The sequence below is a fragment of the Lipotes vexillifer genome, unplaced genomic scaffold (assembly GCF_000442215.2).
Source record: "Lipotes vexillifer unplaced genomic scaffold, Lipotes_vexillifer_v1.1 scaffold2648, whole genome shotgun sequence".
In the NCBI taxonomy this organism is placed as follows: domain Eukaryota; kingdom Metazoa; phylum Chordata; class Mammalia; order Artiodactyla; family Lipotidae; genus Lipotes; species Lipotes vexillifer.
Genome location: NW_006793424.1, coordinates 264,619 through 282,402, shown reverse-complemented (window position 1 = coordinate 282,402; position 17,784 = coordinate 264,619). Strand labels below are relative to the sequence as shown.

Below are 17,784 nucleotides of genomic sequence, written 5' to 3'. Positions count from 1 at the left end.
CCAAAAAAAAAAAAAAAAAAAAAAAAAAAAATCACGAAAAAGTGTGCTCTCTCTTAAGCTCTATAAAAGCATAACAAGTAATTAAAAGTTATGATTCCAAAGAGGATCAAGGCAGTTAGCAGTTGTTAAAATATACATATAAAAATATAGGGGATTTTTCTTTTAGTAAGTTAAAAAAAACTTGAATATGGTGATAAATACTAAAACAATCATATTCAAATTTGTAGACTCACTTATTACTATTTAACATTTCCAAACTGGTGGCAAAACAAAACATATTTGAACCACTTAGATTTCAGCAAGAAGTGACTACCTACTGTTGAATTTTACTGATTTGTTACAAAACACTTTACAACAAGCATGTCATTTTCATAATTATAGGAATTAAATTCTACTTAAAATTTTTTAAATGATAAAATTTTACTTATGAAAACACTTCTTGCACCAAAAAGCAAAAGTGACAAAAGAAAAAATAAGATAAAAAGGATAAACTAGACTCCATCAAAATTTAAAACTCTGGTGTTTCAAAGGATACCATCAAGAAAGTGATAAGACAACCCACAGAATGGGAGAAAATATTTGCAAATCATATCTGATAAGGGACTTGTATCTTCACACCTATCCTAAGATGGCTAGGAAAAAAGATAAGTGTTGGTGAGGATATGGAAAAAGTGGAACCTTGTACAATCCTAGTACCAAAGTAAAATGATGCCGCTGGTTTGGAAAACAGTTTCACAGTTCCTTAAAATGGTAAACACAGTCACCATATGACTTAGTAATGCCACTCCTAGGTCCATACTCAAGAGAACCGAAAACAGACATCCACTTAAAAATCTGTACACAAACGTTCATAGTAGCTTTAATTCACTATCCATAAAGGTAAAAACAACCCAAGTATCCATCAACAGATGAATGGATAAACAAAATGTGGTGTATCTGTATAATGGAATATTATTCAGCAATAAAAAGGACACATACTACAACATGATTCAACCCTGCAAACATTAGGCTGAATGAAAGAAGCCAGTAACAAAGGCTATGATTCCCTTTATATGAAACGTCCAGAATAGACAAACTCACAGAAACAGTTTCCAGGAAACTGGGGAAGGGGAAATGGAAAGTGACTGCTGCTGGTATGGAGCTTCTTTCTGAGATGAAATGTGGAATTAGATAGTTGTGATGATTGCACAACTCTATGAATATTATTAAAAACCACTGACTTGTACACTTTAAAAAGTTGAATTTTATGGTATGTAAATTATCTCAATAAAGCTGTTATGCTTACCTTCCTGATCTTGTATCAGATTATCTGTATTGATGAAGTGTCCAAATTTTCAAAATATTTGGATTGAAACTTACCTCAAACCTTATTTCCCATCTCTCTTCATCATACTTTTTATTGTAATCTGTTGGTTTCTGAAATAATATAGTATTATTAATGAATAAAACTATCTTTAACTATGTAATATTGTTTTAAGGCACTTTCATATTTCATCCCACAAAAACTGTGCATGACCTTGTTGGATTCATTTCAGCTTAACTCTGGGAAAATTTAGTGTTCTGAGTGATCTTAATATTGCAACAAGGATCCTCAAAGTTATGCTAAAAGCATGTCAGTTGTCATTAGTTTATAATAAGAGTGGGAGCTCTTACCTTTCCTTTTAAATGTTCACACTGAAGAGTACACCTGGCAGAGAGACTAAGTAATCTTTATAAACCTGTTTAACAGATGAAACACCCTTTACACAAACACATGGGGGGCACGCATGCGCACGTGCACACACACACCTCTATGCTCAAAAGAAACAACTGGCTGTAAGCATTGCATGCACAAAGTTATGTCATAGTTTCCTATTTGAGAGAAGAAAGTAGTTTCCTATACTGAACTGAACACCCACTATTTGGTTGTGTACTATCACTAAAATGAATATTCAAAAACCTAACAAGTGAACTTCAAGTCTAAAAATATCTTGCTATATAAAATGTTCACATTCTTATTTATGATGAGTACCCTATTTCTATAAAGTATTTGTGGCAGCCTGCAATGTGAAATCGTATCTGTAACAGACTAATTATGTTTTTTAAAATATTAAAAACAGAAGCACCAGGCAACTGGAACGGGCTATTTACTGAAGCTAAGCTTAAAATCTGGCTCTGAGTTCCCTGTAAGAAAGCAAACTGGGGGAAATGTTATAATACTGAATATAAGGCAAAATCATTTTATCTTGGGAGAGAGTCGTTTCTGGCAGTGAATTCCATTATGATTTTATAATTTACATCTATATTCAAACAATGTTAGAGAACATATGAGCTTCTCATTAGGTTTGAAGATATAGAAAACTGAGTGACTCAATGCAATTGAAGTCTTTTTTAGGACTTTATAAAGCATGATATAGGGTATTGCTTTCTCAATAAAGAATTTACAAATCCTCTAGACCCTCTTAACATATCAGGCATGTAGAACTATATGGAAAGCTTGAGGCATAAGACAAAATATGACATCTTAACCACAGTTTCTTTTTCTATAGTTTAGATTTTTATAGAAAAATAGTTCACTTACTTCCTTCAATATTTCCTCAGAATGTTCAAAAGTACAATACTTATGGTGTGCCATAAAATAAGAAAGTGACATTCCATCAAAATAGAGATGAACAGATAATTTCTCCCATGGATTTTCTGGTAATTCCTATTTAAGTTCAATAAAGGAGATTATTACTATAAAAATAAAGTCTGCTTGAAGATTAAAATTTCACAGTTGGCAAAAATGAAATTAGATTTCTGACAATCACAGTATTACTAGTTTGACTAGTGACTCGTTTTGTAAAATTTTCTTCCTGGTATTTTGGCAGATAATGAGGCAATAATGCTACTACTCTGGTTTTAATAAACTATATTTACATGTCCATAAGGTAGAGAGTTTTCTAGTTATGTGAAGAAAACAATTTGCTATACATCATCTTTAGATAATACTAATAATTTATACTAAGTAGAAGGAGAAAGAAAAAGTATGCTCAGGGGTAAAGAAATGAAATTTAAAAATCCAAAAATGGCAGGAATCAGAAAAAATTAACAACAGTCTAGGAGTCATATAGTGGCTTTAAAACCCGTGGGTCCATTTACAAACATTAGGTACCAAAATGCACATGACTGATAAGCTGATCGTTCCTTGCTGTTTCCACTCGGTACCACCTTAGTCCAAACTCATGTCTCTGCTGAGTTAAGTGTAATCACCTTCCAGCTGATCTCCTGCTTCTACCTTTTTCTACAGTCCAGTTTTCACCAGTGCAAAGTGAAAACAGTAGATTGTGAGGTCAGATCACATCCACCTCCGCGCAGCGACAACTGCACCTCTCACAGGTGGCCTCCCACCTCCGTCTGTCCGTCTGCTCCTTGGACACTCCAGGCGTCTCCTGCCCTGCAGCTCTCTGCACTGATCTGGTAACTGCGTGGTGTGTCCTCTCACCACTCGGTTTATCTTTTTAGGGATGTCTTCTCTGATCACTGTATTTAAAATGTTATCTCCTCCCCCGCCTACCTCTCCCTATCAGCCTTTCCTAATTCATTTTTCTAGCCAGCACTACTATTTAACATATCTTATACATATATTTTTTTCATTTTACTTCCCATCACTAAAATGGAAGCTCAACGGAGGCAGGAGCTTCTATTTGGCTCTTGCTGCGCCTGCAGGCCCAGGACAGAGCCCAGCAGGTAAGAGGCACCGGGTCCGTGCCATGAGCACGTATGGTAGGAGGAACACTTCTGGGGAAGGTCCGCTACGGCAGCAGGGCTGCAAGGGCAGGCACAGGCATGGTTTCTGAGAAATCCAGTACCTTGGTATATGCCACACTGTTTTCCTAGGCTAAGCTAAGCAGCAAAGAAAGCCACCTGGTTAACCTGAACAGTTCCCATCTCTGCAGGACTTCCGTGACTGTCCACAGAGGCTGTGAATAACCAGAGAGGCTTCTCCACTTTCTTATTTAAGTGCGTCTGTACATTCCTATTACATTCACTCTTTTTTACCAGCCACCCACCTGGCTCTCAGCAAGTTGTGGTATAAAGTCTTTAGGGTTTTGTCTTGTGTCTCACTGTTTCACTAACTAGACAGGGCCCTTGAGGACGGGAATTACCTGCACCTAACACAGTGCTACACACACAGCACCATCCTGAAAACTACCATGTGTGTTTATAAACACCTCTACTTCCTTAGTACTCTCCTCGTGTCAAAGTAAGTTGTTAATAAGGAATCTTCCAAATTACTTGCTTACGGAAGTTCTCAGGAACTTGCTCAAAATTAGGTTTATTTAAAATGAGCCTAGGAACCAAAGTGGTAACTTCTTTTATGTTAACGAGTAACTGATAATCACATAGGAACATAGTTCATAAAAAAATCCCTCAAATTATATTACCTGTAACACTTTATGGCAAATAAACTAAATCAATGATATATGCTTTATTTTTAATTTTTTTTTGAAGTTGGTTTTTTAAAGATTTTTTGATGTGAACCATTTTTAAAGTCTTTATTGAATTTGTTACAATATTGCTTCTGTTTTTTAGTCCCTTGGCCGAGAGGCACGTGGGATCCTAGCTCCCCGACCAGGGATCAAACCCACAGCCCCTGCATCAGAAGGCAAAGTCTTAACGACTGGATTCCCAGGGAAGTCCCAATGATATATGCTTTAAATACAAATTACCATAATGTGAACTTCCACCTCTCTCTTTGAAAGCAGTTCCTGAAGGAGTTCCACTGCATCTGGTTGCCAGACATTCCCGACCTATTTGGGATTAATAAACTCAGATTCTTTCACAAAATAAAAGCAGGAAGTACATGAAGATGCACAAAAGTAGCCATAAACAGATAACACTAGAGAGAAGGACAAAATATATAGGCAGCTTTCAGAGAATATCATGGGTATATGATAAAAATCTTAAGAAACTAATAATTTGTCTCAGCTTCCCCCCATGTTACTCTCTTAAAGCACTAAAAACAAAGCATCATAAAACTTTTAAAAGAGGCTAATATGCCAAAGCAGTGCTTGTATACTGACTACAATGTGTATTTATTAAGGAGCTGTGACTATTACGTCTTATGTGTTAAGAGGTTCACTTGGCCAGGAAATTGGGGCCTCCTGCCAAAAGCCCACGAGGAGCCCCAGCTTCCTGCCAGCGCCCTGTGAGTGAGCATCTGGAAGCGGGTTCTTCAGCCCAGTCAGTCCTTTGGGTTATTGCATTTCTGGTGCACATCTTGGGACCATGAGCCAAAACACCCAGCTAAGCTGTTCCCAATGCCTGAGCCACAGAAACTGTATGAAATTTTTAAAAAGCTTATTGTCGATTTAGACCACTAAATTTTAAGCTTAATTTGTTATATAGCAAGATCCCTTCTCTGATCCCTTCTCTGATCCAGCTTCAAATTTCTTGAAATTTTATTTGAACCGTAACTAAAAATTAACAATTGCAAACAAAATTCCCATCTATGAAGATTATCTCTCTTAATTTATTCAGATATTTTTATATCCTTCAGTATAATTTTGTCATTTTCTTCATAAAGGCCCTTTAGCCATCCTTGTAAGCTTATTTCTAAATATTATTTTTGTTGCACTGAAAGGGATTTCATCTTATATTCTGATTTCTAGAAAACTACTGTTAATAAAGACAGTATTTTAAAATTAATCATCCTAAAAATCCCTGTTTACTCACAGGTATGGTATTATAGAGCTGACAAGGAATACAAAGTTGGGGTGTATCAGGATACAGCAAAATAGGGTAAAGATGACACTGTGGAATCTTCTCAGTGAATCCGTGATCTAAATATTGTACCTGAAACAGGACAAAGTTCATAATTAAAACTTACTACTAAAAACTAGGGGACAGAAAGGACTCCCTGGTATTAAAGAGAATAAAAAAAAAAAGACATCCTAGAAGGAGATATAAATCTGGATTTAAAAAATCTCTAGAAAAAAAGTAATACTGTATTTTCTCATCCCATAGATGAGAGTTTTCTTAACAAATGAACAAAAGCTTTTTCTTTTCTTGAGAATAATCAATTTTTTGGAGGGTGTTAAAAATTTTTCTTTTGTTTTTCCAAGTATTTTAGAAGTCCTGATTTCCATTTAATAAAAGAACATTTCTCAAATTCTCAGTATTCCTCAGTTTCACAGTTTGGGAAACTCTGCACGTAATGTTTCCTTCCTGGAGAATCACATTGCATAATAAAGGTTCTGAGAAGTCCTATGAGAAAGAACCTTGTTTTTAAGTCATCCAATGTTCCTCAAATTTTGTAAAAAACTTTCTAAAGACTTCATGTTTTAAAGAATTTTGGGTTCACAGCAAAATTTAGAGAAAGGTACAGAGATTTCCCTCACACCCCAGCCTCCCTCACTATAACATCCTGCACCACAGTGGTAATTTGTTATAATCATGAACCTACATGGATACGTCAAAATCAAGGTCCATATAGATTACGTTAGGGTTCACTTGGTGATGTACACCCTATGGGACTGACAAATGTATAAACACGCTCTGTGAAAACAAAGGGTGTTTCCATTGCCCTAAAAATCCTCTGTCCTCCCTCCCCGCAACCCCTGGCAAACACTCATCTTTTTACTATCTCCATATTTTGCATTTTCTAGAAGGTCATATAGTTGGAGTCATACAGTATATGTAGCCTTTTCAGACTTGCTTTCACTTAGTGATATGCATTTAAGGTTCATCCATGGTTTTTCATGGCTTGATAGCTCATTTCTTTTTAGCACTGAATAATATTCCATTGTATGAATGCAGTTCACCTACTGAAGGACATCTTGGGTGCCTCCAAGTTTGGCAATTATGAATAAAGCTCCTATAAACAGGTTTTTGTGTGGACGTTTTCAACTCCTTTGGGTAAATACTGTAAACATTTAATAAACAGAAACCTCAATTAAACAGACTTGGGAGATCAGAAAGGGGAGCTCCATGTCCTTTGATGATAGCAGAGCCCAACAGGAGGAATCCAGACTCTTCTTTCCTGGGAAGGACTCAGCCAATGAAAAGCCACGGACTCTTTGTTTACTAGAGACATACCCACTTCCTTTTCTTCTCTATAAACGTGTTCTCCTTTCCTTGCTTTGCAGGAACTTGCACGTTCCTGCAGACCCTGAATTGTAATTCTCTGCTGATCCTGAATAAACCCAACTTTGCTGGAGAAGTATCTGGCAGTCTGCTGATTTCAGGTCAACAATACCAAGGAGTGTTGCAACTGCTGGATCATATGTTAAGAGTAGATTTAGTTGTTGAGAAACCGCCAAACTGTCTGCCAAAGTAGATGTACCACTGTGCACTCCCACCAGCAGTGGAGGGTTTCAGTTGCTCCATATCCTCACCAGCATTTGGTGTCGTCAGTGTTCCAAATTTTGGCCATTCTAGCATATGTGTAGTGCTATCTTGTATTAACTTGCATTTCCCTGGTGACATATGATGTGGAACTTCTTTTCATATCCTTATTTGCCATCTGTATGTCTCCTTTGGTGAGGTATCTGTTAAGGTCTGTGGTCCATTTTTTAAATTGGCTTGTTTCCTTACTGTTAAATTTTAAGAGTTCTTTGTATATTTTGGATAACAGTCCTTTATCAGATGTATATTTTGCAAGTATTTTCTCCCAGTGTTTAGCTTGTTTTCTCATTATCCTGACATTGTCTTTTGCAGAGGAGAAGTTTTTAATTTTAATGAAGTCCAGCTTGTACCTTATTTCTTTCATGGGTCATGTCTTTGGTGCTGTATCTAAAAAGTCATTGCCATACTAAAGGTCATCTACGTTTCTATGTTGTCTTTCTAGGAGTCTTACAGTTTTATGTTTTACATTTAGGTCTTTAGTCCATTTAGAGATAATTTTTATGGAAGGTATAAAATCTGTGTCTAGATTTTTTTGCATGTGGATGTTCCATTGTTCCAGCACCATTTGCTGAGAAGACTATCTTTGCTCAGTTGCATCGCCATTGCTCCTTTGTCAAAGATCACTGACTATATTTATGTGGGTTTATTTCTGTGTTCTCTAGTCTATTCCATTGATCTATTTGTATTTTGCTTTGCCAATACCACACTGTCTCGATCAACTTTATACTAAGTCTTGAAGCCTAGTGTTGCCAGTCCTTTAACTTTGTTCCTTCTCCTTCAATATTGTGTTGTCTATCCCGACTCTTGTCTCTCCATATAAACTTAAGAATAAAGTTTGCTGATATCCACAAAATAACCTGCTGGAATTCTGACTAGGATTGCACTGAATCCATAAATACAGTTGAAAAGACCGGACATCTTGACATCGAGTCTTCCTATCCAAGAACAGAGTGTTGCTCCATTAATTTTGTTCTTTGATTTTGTTCATCAGAGTTCTGCAGTTTTCCTCTTATATATCTTTGTATATATTTTGTTAGATTTATACCTAAGTATTTTGTTTTGGGGGTGCTAACGTAAAATGGTATTGTGTTTTTTATTTCAAATTTCATCTGTTCACTGCTAGTATATGAGAAAGAAATTGAGTTATGTATATTAACCTTATATTCTGCAATCTTCCTGTAATTGTTTACTAGTTCCAAGAGTTTTTTGATGAGTCTCTTGCATTTTTTTTTTTTTTTTTTTAAGCGGTACACGGTCTAGTCCATCTAGGTTATCCAGTGTGTGGGCATACTTGTTCACAGTATTCCTTTATCTTTCAATGTTCATTAAATCTGTACTGATATCCCTTTTATTTCTGATATTAGTAATTTGCGTCCTTTTTCTTTTTTTTTTCTTGGCTAGCCGGGCTAGAGGGTTATCGATTTTATCAAACTTTTCAATGAACCAGCTTTAAATCTCATTAATTTTTTTTCCTTGAATTCCTGTTTTCAGGGATTCACAGATTTAAGCTCTACCTGGTCAGAAGCTCTTATTATTTCTTCTGCTTACTTTGGCTTTTTTTTTCTTTTTCTAATTTTCTAAGGTAGAAACATAGATAACTGATTTTAGACTTTCCTTCTTTTATAATATATGCATTCAATGCAATGAATTTTCCCCTCAAAACTGCTTTAGCTGCATCTCAAAAATTTTGTAAGTTGTTTTCATTTTCATTTAGTTCAAAATATTTTAGTATTTCTCTTGAGATTTCCTCTTTGACCCATGTGTTATTTGGAAGTTTGCTGTTAAATCTCCATGCATTTTGGGATTTTCCAGCTGTCTTTCTCTTACTGATTTCTAGTTTAACTCTACTGTGGTCTGAGAGCAAACACTCATTCCTATTCTTTTAAATTTAAGGTGTGTTTTACGGCCCAGAATATAGTCTATCTTGGTGAAAATTCCATGTGAGCTTAACAATGTGTATCTTGCTGTTGTTGGAAGAATAATTCTATAGATGCTAATTATATGCAGTTGATGATGTTGTTTTTGAATTCAGTTATGTCTGATTTTCTTTTCTGCCAGTTGGATCTGTCCATTTCTGGGGGGGGGGGGGGGGGGGGAATGTTGAAGTCTCCAACTATGATAGTGGATACACCTATTTCTCCTTGCAGTTCTACTAGTTTTTGCCTCATGTAGTTTGACTCTCTGTTCTTAGGGCCATATTAAGAATTTATTAAGACATTCAGAATTTTATGTCTTCTTGGAAAACTGACCCTTTTTCATTATGTAATGCCCTTTTTCCTTGATAACCTTCCTTGCTTTGAGTCTGTTCTGAAATCATTACAGCTACTCTTTTTCTTTTTGTGGTACACGGGCCTCTCACTGTTGTGGCCTCTCCCGTTGCGGAGCACAGGCTCTGGACGCGCAGGCTCAGCGGCCATGGCTCATGGACCTAGCCGCTCCGTGGCATGTGGGATCTTCCCGGACCGGGGCACGAACCCGTGTCCCCTGCATTGGCAGGTGGACTCTCAACCACTGTGCCACCAGGGAAACCCTATAATCTATTTTGAGTTAATTTTTGTGTACTGTTTAAGATAGTGGTCTAGTTTCAGTCTTTTGCATGTGGCTGTCCAGTTTTCCCAACACCATTTATTGAAGAGACTGTCCTATCCCCATTGTATATTCTTGGCTTTGTCATAAATTAATTGTTCACATGTGCGTAGGTTTATTTCTAGGCTATTCTATTCCACTGATCTATGCATCTTTTTTTTATGCCAATATCATACTGTTTTGTATTTTTTCTTGATAGCCAGACATGTACTGTGTAAAAGGAACTGCTATAAATGGGCCTTCAGTAACGTGGTAGGAAGGTGTGGCGGGAGGGGAAATGTTCTAGTCTTATGATTACGTCTCAGTCTTTCACTGAGACTATGCTTTCAGACTGTGAACTTCACAAGTGTTTCTCAGTTTTTTGCTCTACTCCCTAAAGTGGGAAAGGATGATATAGTGAGCTGGAGTTGGGTCTTTTTCCAATGTGGAAAGCTAGAGTTAACTGGAATTGGGTAATTTCCTTTCCCCCAGGTTGATTAGGCTCTGATAATACTCCAGATGCTTAGGCCCTGCTTAACTACTGTCTCCTGAGTGCAGGCCTTATTAAGAAAAACAGAATGCTCTAGCATATTTCAAAATGGTTCCTTTTCTCCTTCCCCTGCTGGAAGCATCTCTGATATTTATGTGAGAAACTGGTCAAGCTCTTGGAGATAAATCTCATAGAACCGTGTGGAACCTTCTGATGACTGGGTTCCCTGGAGTTTTTGCCTCTCAGAGTTGCCCACACTGAATTCCAGCAATTCTTGGGAATTCCCTGGCAGTCCAATGGTTAAGACTCTAGGCTCTCACTGCAGAGGGCCCGGGTTCAACCCTGGTTGCGGAACTAAGATCCCACAAGCCATGTGGTGCGGCCAAAAAAAAAAAAAAAAAAAATTTCCAGCAATTCTTCCATTAGCGTTCTGGTCGTCAGTCTCTGCTCCCATAAGCTGTGACTCCCTATATTCACCTGACTCTCTAACTGTTGGGTCAGTGGTTTGCCCTTTGTACTCCCCCTCTCTTACAGATACAAGAAGAGTTATAGATTTTTCAGTTTGTTCAGCTTTTTACTTGCTGTTAGGGTGGTGTGGCAACTTCAAAGCTTCTTAAACGTGGAACCAGAAACTAGAAGTCCTCAACAGTCCATTTTTAAAAATGCTTTAATTTTGATAATTCAGTTTCTAAATTGTTTCAAGAATAAGGAATGTCAGTAAGTTACTTCTGTTACTCCAATTTAATGAAATTAACATATCACTTTAATTGGGCTGTCTTGGCAGTCAGCATTAAAAAAATGAAACAGAACTGAATAAAAATTATCAGAGTACATTACAGGTAGTTAGGGTAAGTACAATTACATGTAATGTCTATTTCTTAATGTGGATCACAGGATAACCTTGAAAGATATCAGGTTAAGGAATGAAAAATTTATTGTGTATACTTGAAATGCATAGGAAAAAAATTAAAAATGATTAAAATATCAAAATACTCTCAAATTTAAAAAAGAGGTATTAGAAAGTATGAAAAAAATATAGTTCACCACTATCTTATTTGGATCCTATATAAAGATTATGAATTTAATAAATTAATGAAAATTGCATTTCAATTTACTTTTAGATTAAAAAAGTTATCTGAACAATTCAAATGTATGTGAAAATAGACTCATTTGCATATAAACACATGAATCTGTTGAGTATCCATATACCTAAATAGTAATCCAAAATTTGAAACCATCTTACTTCTATTAAAAACATATGAAGGGGCTTCCCTGGCGGTGCAGTGGTTGAGAGTCTGCCTGCCAATGTGGGGGACACGGGTTCATGCCCCAGTCCAGGAAGATCCCACATGCCACGGAGCGGTTGGGCCCGTGAGCCATGGCTGCTGAGCTTGTGCGTCCGGAGCCTGTGCTCTGCAACGGGAGAGGCCACGACGGTGAGAGGCCCGCGTACCGCAAAAAAAAAAAAAAAAAATCTGCGAAGGGCTTCCATGGTGGTGCAGTGGTTGAGAACCCACCTGCCAACGCAGGGGACATGGGTTCAATCCCTGGTCTGGGAAGATCCCACATGCTGTAGAGCAACTAAGCCCCATGCGCTACGACTACTGAGCCTGTGCTCTAGAGCCCACGAGCCACAACTACTGAGCCCGTGTGCTGCAATTACTGAAGCCCACGCGCCCAGAGCCTGCCTGTGTTCTGCAACAAGAGAAGCCACCACAGTAAGAAGCCCGCACACCTCAACAAAGAGTAGTCCCCACTCGCGGCTAACTAGAGAAACCCCGTGTGCAGCAACAAACACCCAACACAGCCAAAAATAAATAAATTAAATAAATAAAATTTTTTTAAAAACCTATGACAATAAATAAATGTATATGTATAACTAAATCACTTTGCTGTATACCTGAAGCTAACACAACATTGTAAATCAACTATACTGCAATAAAAATTTTAAAAAATAAAAATAAAAGATACCTTCCAGGAAAAAAAAAAAACCCTGTAAAGTCTGTATTCCAGCACAAAAAGCACAAGGCTTAGTTCAGAAATTTTGGAATCAGATGCTTAGATATGAATTCCAGTACCACCACCCACTGACATGTTGACCTCAGGCACATCACTGAACATAAATTTCAATTTTCTTACTGGTAAAATGGGAATAGTAATCTACATCTATGATAGTTGGAAACAAACAAGAAAATACGAACGCACATATGTGAAAAAAGCTTAGAAACCTGAAGTGCTACGTTATTGTCAGGTATCATCATCAAATGAGATAATAATCTCCTGTGCAAGTATTAACAGAAGACTTTTCTTCTTAATTTTCCCTCCCCACCTAAAACCAAAATCTTCACAGGCTGAATGTCTCTTGATTCATTGCTATACTTTAAGTACCATGTAAATGGAGGCATTTTCCATCTATATTTTTATATACACATATATTCAAAGTACAGTTGACCCTTGAACAACACGGGTTTAAACTATGAGGGTCCACTTACACATGGATTTTTTTCAGTAAAAACCTACTACAGCACTACACGATCGACAGCTGATTGAATCCGCGACACAGAACCGTGGACATGGAAGAATGATATAAATTATACTCAGGTCAGCTACACAGAGTGTCGGCTCCCCAGCCCTAGTGCTGTTCAAGGGTCAACTGTATGCAGCTCTTTCTGAAGATTTTAGATGAAACTCAAGTACTGTTCTTAGTATTCTGGAAAGGGTAAATTAACCCTAATGTGAAAGGGTAAATTAGGGGGTCCCGTAAACAAAGTTACTAAGGAGATATAGAATATACTGGAAAATAAGTTGTTTTACTTAGCACCATGCACAGAAATAAGGTTGCCAATTACAAATAAGTGGTACCATTAAAGTTTCAGTGGTAAAAATTCCTATCTGGAAATATATTTTTGTTATTCAGGTTAATAAATATACTTGAAAATAAAAAGAGGAATTCTTATTACAAATAAATATATAATGCATCTAAGTGATTCTCCTACATGAATGAACTCATTAAAAGATGTTTTAATCAAAATTTCATGTATCTGAACTTGAAAGGCCTCTTAATGTCATAGCACTTAGCCTTAAAATAGTCACAAAAGAATTTCAGACTCACCCTGATAGTGCCGCCAATGACTTCCATTACTTTGCCTCGATACCACAAGGTATCTGATCCCCTTACTGCACAAGCTTCTCCCTTTCTCCAGAAATAAGGCTCCAAAAGACCAAGGCATTTTAAATTACTCTGAATTTCATTCATCATTTTTATTAGTTCAAATTCTGAAGAAATTATTAAAAATAGAAAGCATTTAGGAAAAATTCCCTACCATTTTCAAATGAAGTCATCATCAAACTTTAGTAACTTCATCACTCAGATAACATTAAAAGGAGTTAAAAATCAGTCCCCACATAACAGAGCTTTAATAAAAATCTAATTTAGTCAATAGCTTCAATATGTTTCAAAACATACTACTAACAACATGTAAATTATTATTCTGATCTATGGTTACAAACGCAAGCATTATCTTGGAAGTACAAGAATCATTGAAAGTTCTTTGTTATTTGATGCTTAGATACAGCACAGTGCTGCGGGTATAATATTAAAATTCTAATACTGTTACTTCCTGCTAACTGGCTCATTATTTCCACAGTAAATTTATATGCCCATAACTGATGCCAGAGAGGGCAAGCTCTGGTGTCAGTTCCTATAACAGTTCTACTACTTTAGTTGCGAGCTCCTGGGCATAAGCCTCAGTCTGTTCTTCTGTAAACTGGGTTTAATAGTGCTAGCCCACATTATCAGTATTGCAGGAGATTGGAAGTAAGGCATCTGGCAACCAGTTCTAGCTATGACTATTTACACACGTCAAGCAAAGTTTCTGGATTAAGTACTGTTGCTACAGGTCTGAAACACTGCTCACTTCTAGAATAGCCAATTACACAGATTTAGTCTGGTTTTCAAATTAAAGAACAGTATTTAGCAGATCAACACATGAGACAAAAATTTCAACAAATTCGTAGTCCCCATACCCCTATCCGTAGGTGGACTTACTATGAAGCTAACGGAGCTTAAGTCCCGTGAAAGCTAGAGCTGCTGTGAATCATCAAGTGTCCTGGACACACTCAGGTTGTAGAAAGGAAGCATTAGTACATAAGCTAAAGAGATCTCAGGAAGGACCTGAATCTCAAATGGCCCTGACTCTCCAGTCATTTGTTGGGACTTCTTTTCTCACTTTTAAACGAATATAAACGTTTGTATTCTTTTTTCTTAGAGAGCCTCCAAACTTGTATAACTGGAACCTGTCCCCCCATGCTTATCTTAGGCCCAAAGTTTATCCATTCCCAATGTCTCAATAAATGATTTTCATGTGCTAGGCACTGTGCAAAGCACTTTTCATGCATTATTTCATTCAAACCTCACAACAACTCAGTGAAAAAGAGGTTCAGAAAGGTTAAATATCTGCCCAAGGAACTTCAATCCATGTGTATTTTACTAGAGATATTCCCTTCCAATTAAAATTCTCTAGTAGTAAAAGCGACCACTTTTACAGAATACTGCATAATGTGAAAGATCTTACCTGATAATTTAGGTACCACAAATATAGTTCCATCGTCACCAATGCAGCTGACTACTGCCTCAAATACTTTCTGGTTAGGAATAGCTGGTGGTTTATAGCATCCAGTGGTTCTTGGTTCTAGAATTTTCTCCTTAAATTCAGACACCTCGTGTTCACTGAGAATATCAGCAGCTTTTTTGTCAGGGTCAGAGTTAATTTTAATACACTTAGTAACCACTGACTCTCCTTGTACCAGTGGGATTTCCAGAGACTTCTGGGATAATGAATGGCTGTTATATAATTTATTAGTTCTGTAACATGCAAAAAAGAATATATCTAACCATGAGCAAATAAAAAAATTCCGGGAAAACAATATAAAAAGAATCCTTCAAATATACTTGAAGGATTAGTTTAGTCTAATTAGTCTAGGATATCCTAGTCTAATTTGTTACATAAAAATGAGCATACTTTAAGTTATAATGAAAATTATTTTAAATTATGCATGAGCTTGATGATAATAAAGCAATATAATTTCACTTAAATGCATTAAATTACTATCCCATATTTACATGCTATTCTCTCTTAAAATCTATTAAGTATATCCCAAGTATCATACAATTTAACTAGATGTTATTGGGAAATAAAACAGCTTCAAGCTTATTCTACTTTAGCCCAAAGACAGATCATACATGTGGCAAGTTATCAACATTCATAAAATAATACAAAGATAATGAGTCCCTTAAAATATACAGTTTTTCCATACTATTCAGATATTAAGTGTTAGTGGTAGTAACATGCTATATTCATTCATAATTGCTTTACTTCCTGTTATTCCCTTCCAATTAAAAAAACATGCCTATAAAAACCCTAGAAGGAAATATTAACATTGTTTATGTTAGAAAAATGATGGCAGATTTTTGTTTCTTCCCCTTTCCTGTATTTTCTTTCAAAAGGAAATGAGCACTGATAAGATAATAGCTGCATAATTCCTCAACTAACACTGCTCCCTCATCACTCCCAGCCTTGAGGTAGTAGTTTTAGTGCCAAAAAAGAACATTAAATTAGTGGCAGATATTGTTAGTTAATATAAACTTGCCCAGCATTTTTCACTTTAACATTTCTTTCAGCGAGGAACTGTGTTAGCCTGAAGTCAGTGAATGCAGGACTAGATGCAGAGCCTGGCTGCCTGCCAAGGCCCAGGCAGTGAAGTCAGCATCTACCACACCCGGCCAACTACCTCGGGTTCCGTATTATTTCTGATCTCTCATTCTCCTTCCATTTCATCAAGACTGGGGTCCTGATCCAAATAAGGTAAGGTATAATAATCTAAGATAAAAAAAGAGATCTGGCCATGTATGGTAGAAGGTGACCACCTGGAACATGTATCTGCAATTCTAATATACCTCTACCTCTGGAAGGAAAAGATAAAGAGGAAACTAGGGTTACAGTGACATCCTGATCCTTCTCCCCTTGGACCAAAGGTATTTAAACCCCAAACTTAGTATCTGAAAGGATCTTTACATGTAAATATTGTTCAATTACTTTTTTGGCTACCCATTTCTACTCACTTGCTACCTATATCACACAAATAGATTTTGGAATATACCTACCGGAATTTCCAACATAAAGCTTAAACATTTCTGCTTAAGCAAATGAGGCCAAAGGGTTCAGATCTGGTACCCACTGTGTAATTCTCTTTTCCTTTAGTTTAAAACGTACTGATAAATGCCAGAGCAAAGGGGGAAGTATAAAGTAAACATGTCTAGGGATTTAAACATTTAGCAATTCTGAATGAATTTACTTCTAAGCTGGCTCCTCAGGATTAGGTTATAAATCATTTTTAAGAGCAAACAAGAGGCAATTCATGTCTGAGCACACACAGATACGAAGATTTACACAGGCAAGTAAGAAGCCTCCATGACAAAATGATGTTTTAAAAAAACAGTCTATACCTCGTTTCTCTCAAAGCCAAACCCCTTTTAATCAAATATTTGGAGACATCAACACACTCTCCTTCTTTATCTCTGCAGAAAATTTTCACAGGTAATGGCCATGTTGTGTCGTTTTCCTGCAGTGATTTAAGAGCAGAGTAAACATGAGACACAAAAACGCAACTTCATATAAACATTACACTTTTCACAGGTGTTCCCTCCACATTTCTCCATGCCAGAAAGAAAAATTCCCAACCAAGTAATTTTGATATCAGAACATACCAGAGAGAAAACGGCATGGAAGACAGTCAACAGACAAAGACAGTTGTTTTGTGAAGTCCATCAGGAAGACTTCACTGTCCCGGTGAACAATACCAAGTGGAGGAGAAAAAAGGACGACTGAAAACTTTGTTTTCCATCCCAGACTGGGGAGGGAGGAAAACATCCTCAATTACAAGTTCTCTATTCTCCTGAATTCTTTGTAATTATAGAACTAAAATATATTTTCCCAGGTGTGCCTTTCTTCTGCTGTGAAAAGCCAAAGAAAGAACTACAAAACATATATTCTGTTTTATATGGAATTATAAAAATGGGGAAAGTACACAAAGAAAAAATTAACATGGAAAGAATTACTTACAAGAAAATTCTAATCATTAATGCAATAAAATGTATCAAATTAGAAAAAAGTTAAGGACACAAGGAATATTTCTTAGTGTTCTGAAAGGACATGTCCTACATATATATCCTCTTCTCAAATCGGCACTCATACAAACACCTTTTATGATGTACAGCTAATATGATTTCACTAGAAGCCTAACTACCAATTTGTAAAGAATATCAAAGGCTTCAGAACTGCACTCTAGCATACATACCTTCT

The 17,784-nt window shown here is 36.6% G+C and overlaps 1 protein-coding gene across 1 annotated transcript in view; it reads right to left on the bottom strand.

Annotated features, from left to right (window-relative positions):
• RNF17 (ring finger protein 17) overlaps window positions 1-17,784 on the bottom strand; it is a 110,123-nt gene that overhangs the window by 7,756 nt on the left and 84,583 nt on the right. Inside the window, exons 24-30 of the mRNA XM_007466345.1 lie at window positions 16,929-17,044; window positions 14,998-15,287; window positions 13,536-13,699; window positions 5,698-5,817; window positions 4,692-4,772; window positions 2,561-2,686; window positions 1,360-1,416 (exon numbers count right to left, since the gene is read on the bottom strand). Of these exons, the coding sequence (XP_007466407.1) occupies window positions 1,360-1,416; window positions 2,561-2,686; window positions 4,692-4,772; window positions 5,698-5,817; window positions 13,536-13,699; window positions 14,998-15,287; window positions 16,929-17,044 (954 nt within the window). The remainder of the gene's footprint in view (window positions 1-1,359; window positions 1,417-2,560; window positions 2,687-4,691; window positions 4,773-5,697; window positions 5,818-13,535; window positions 13,700-14,997; window positions 15,288-16,928; window positions 17,045-17,784) is intronic.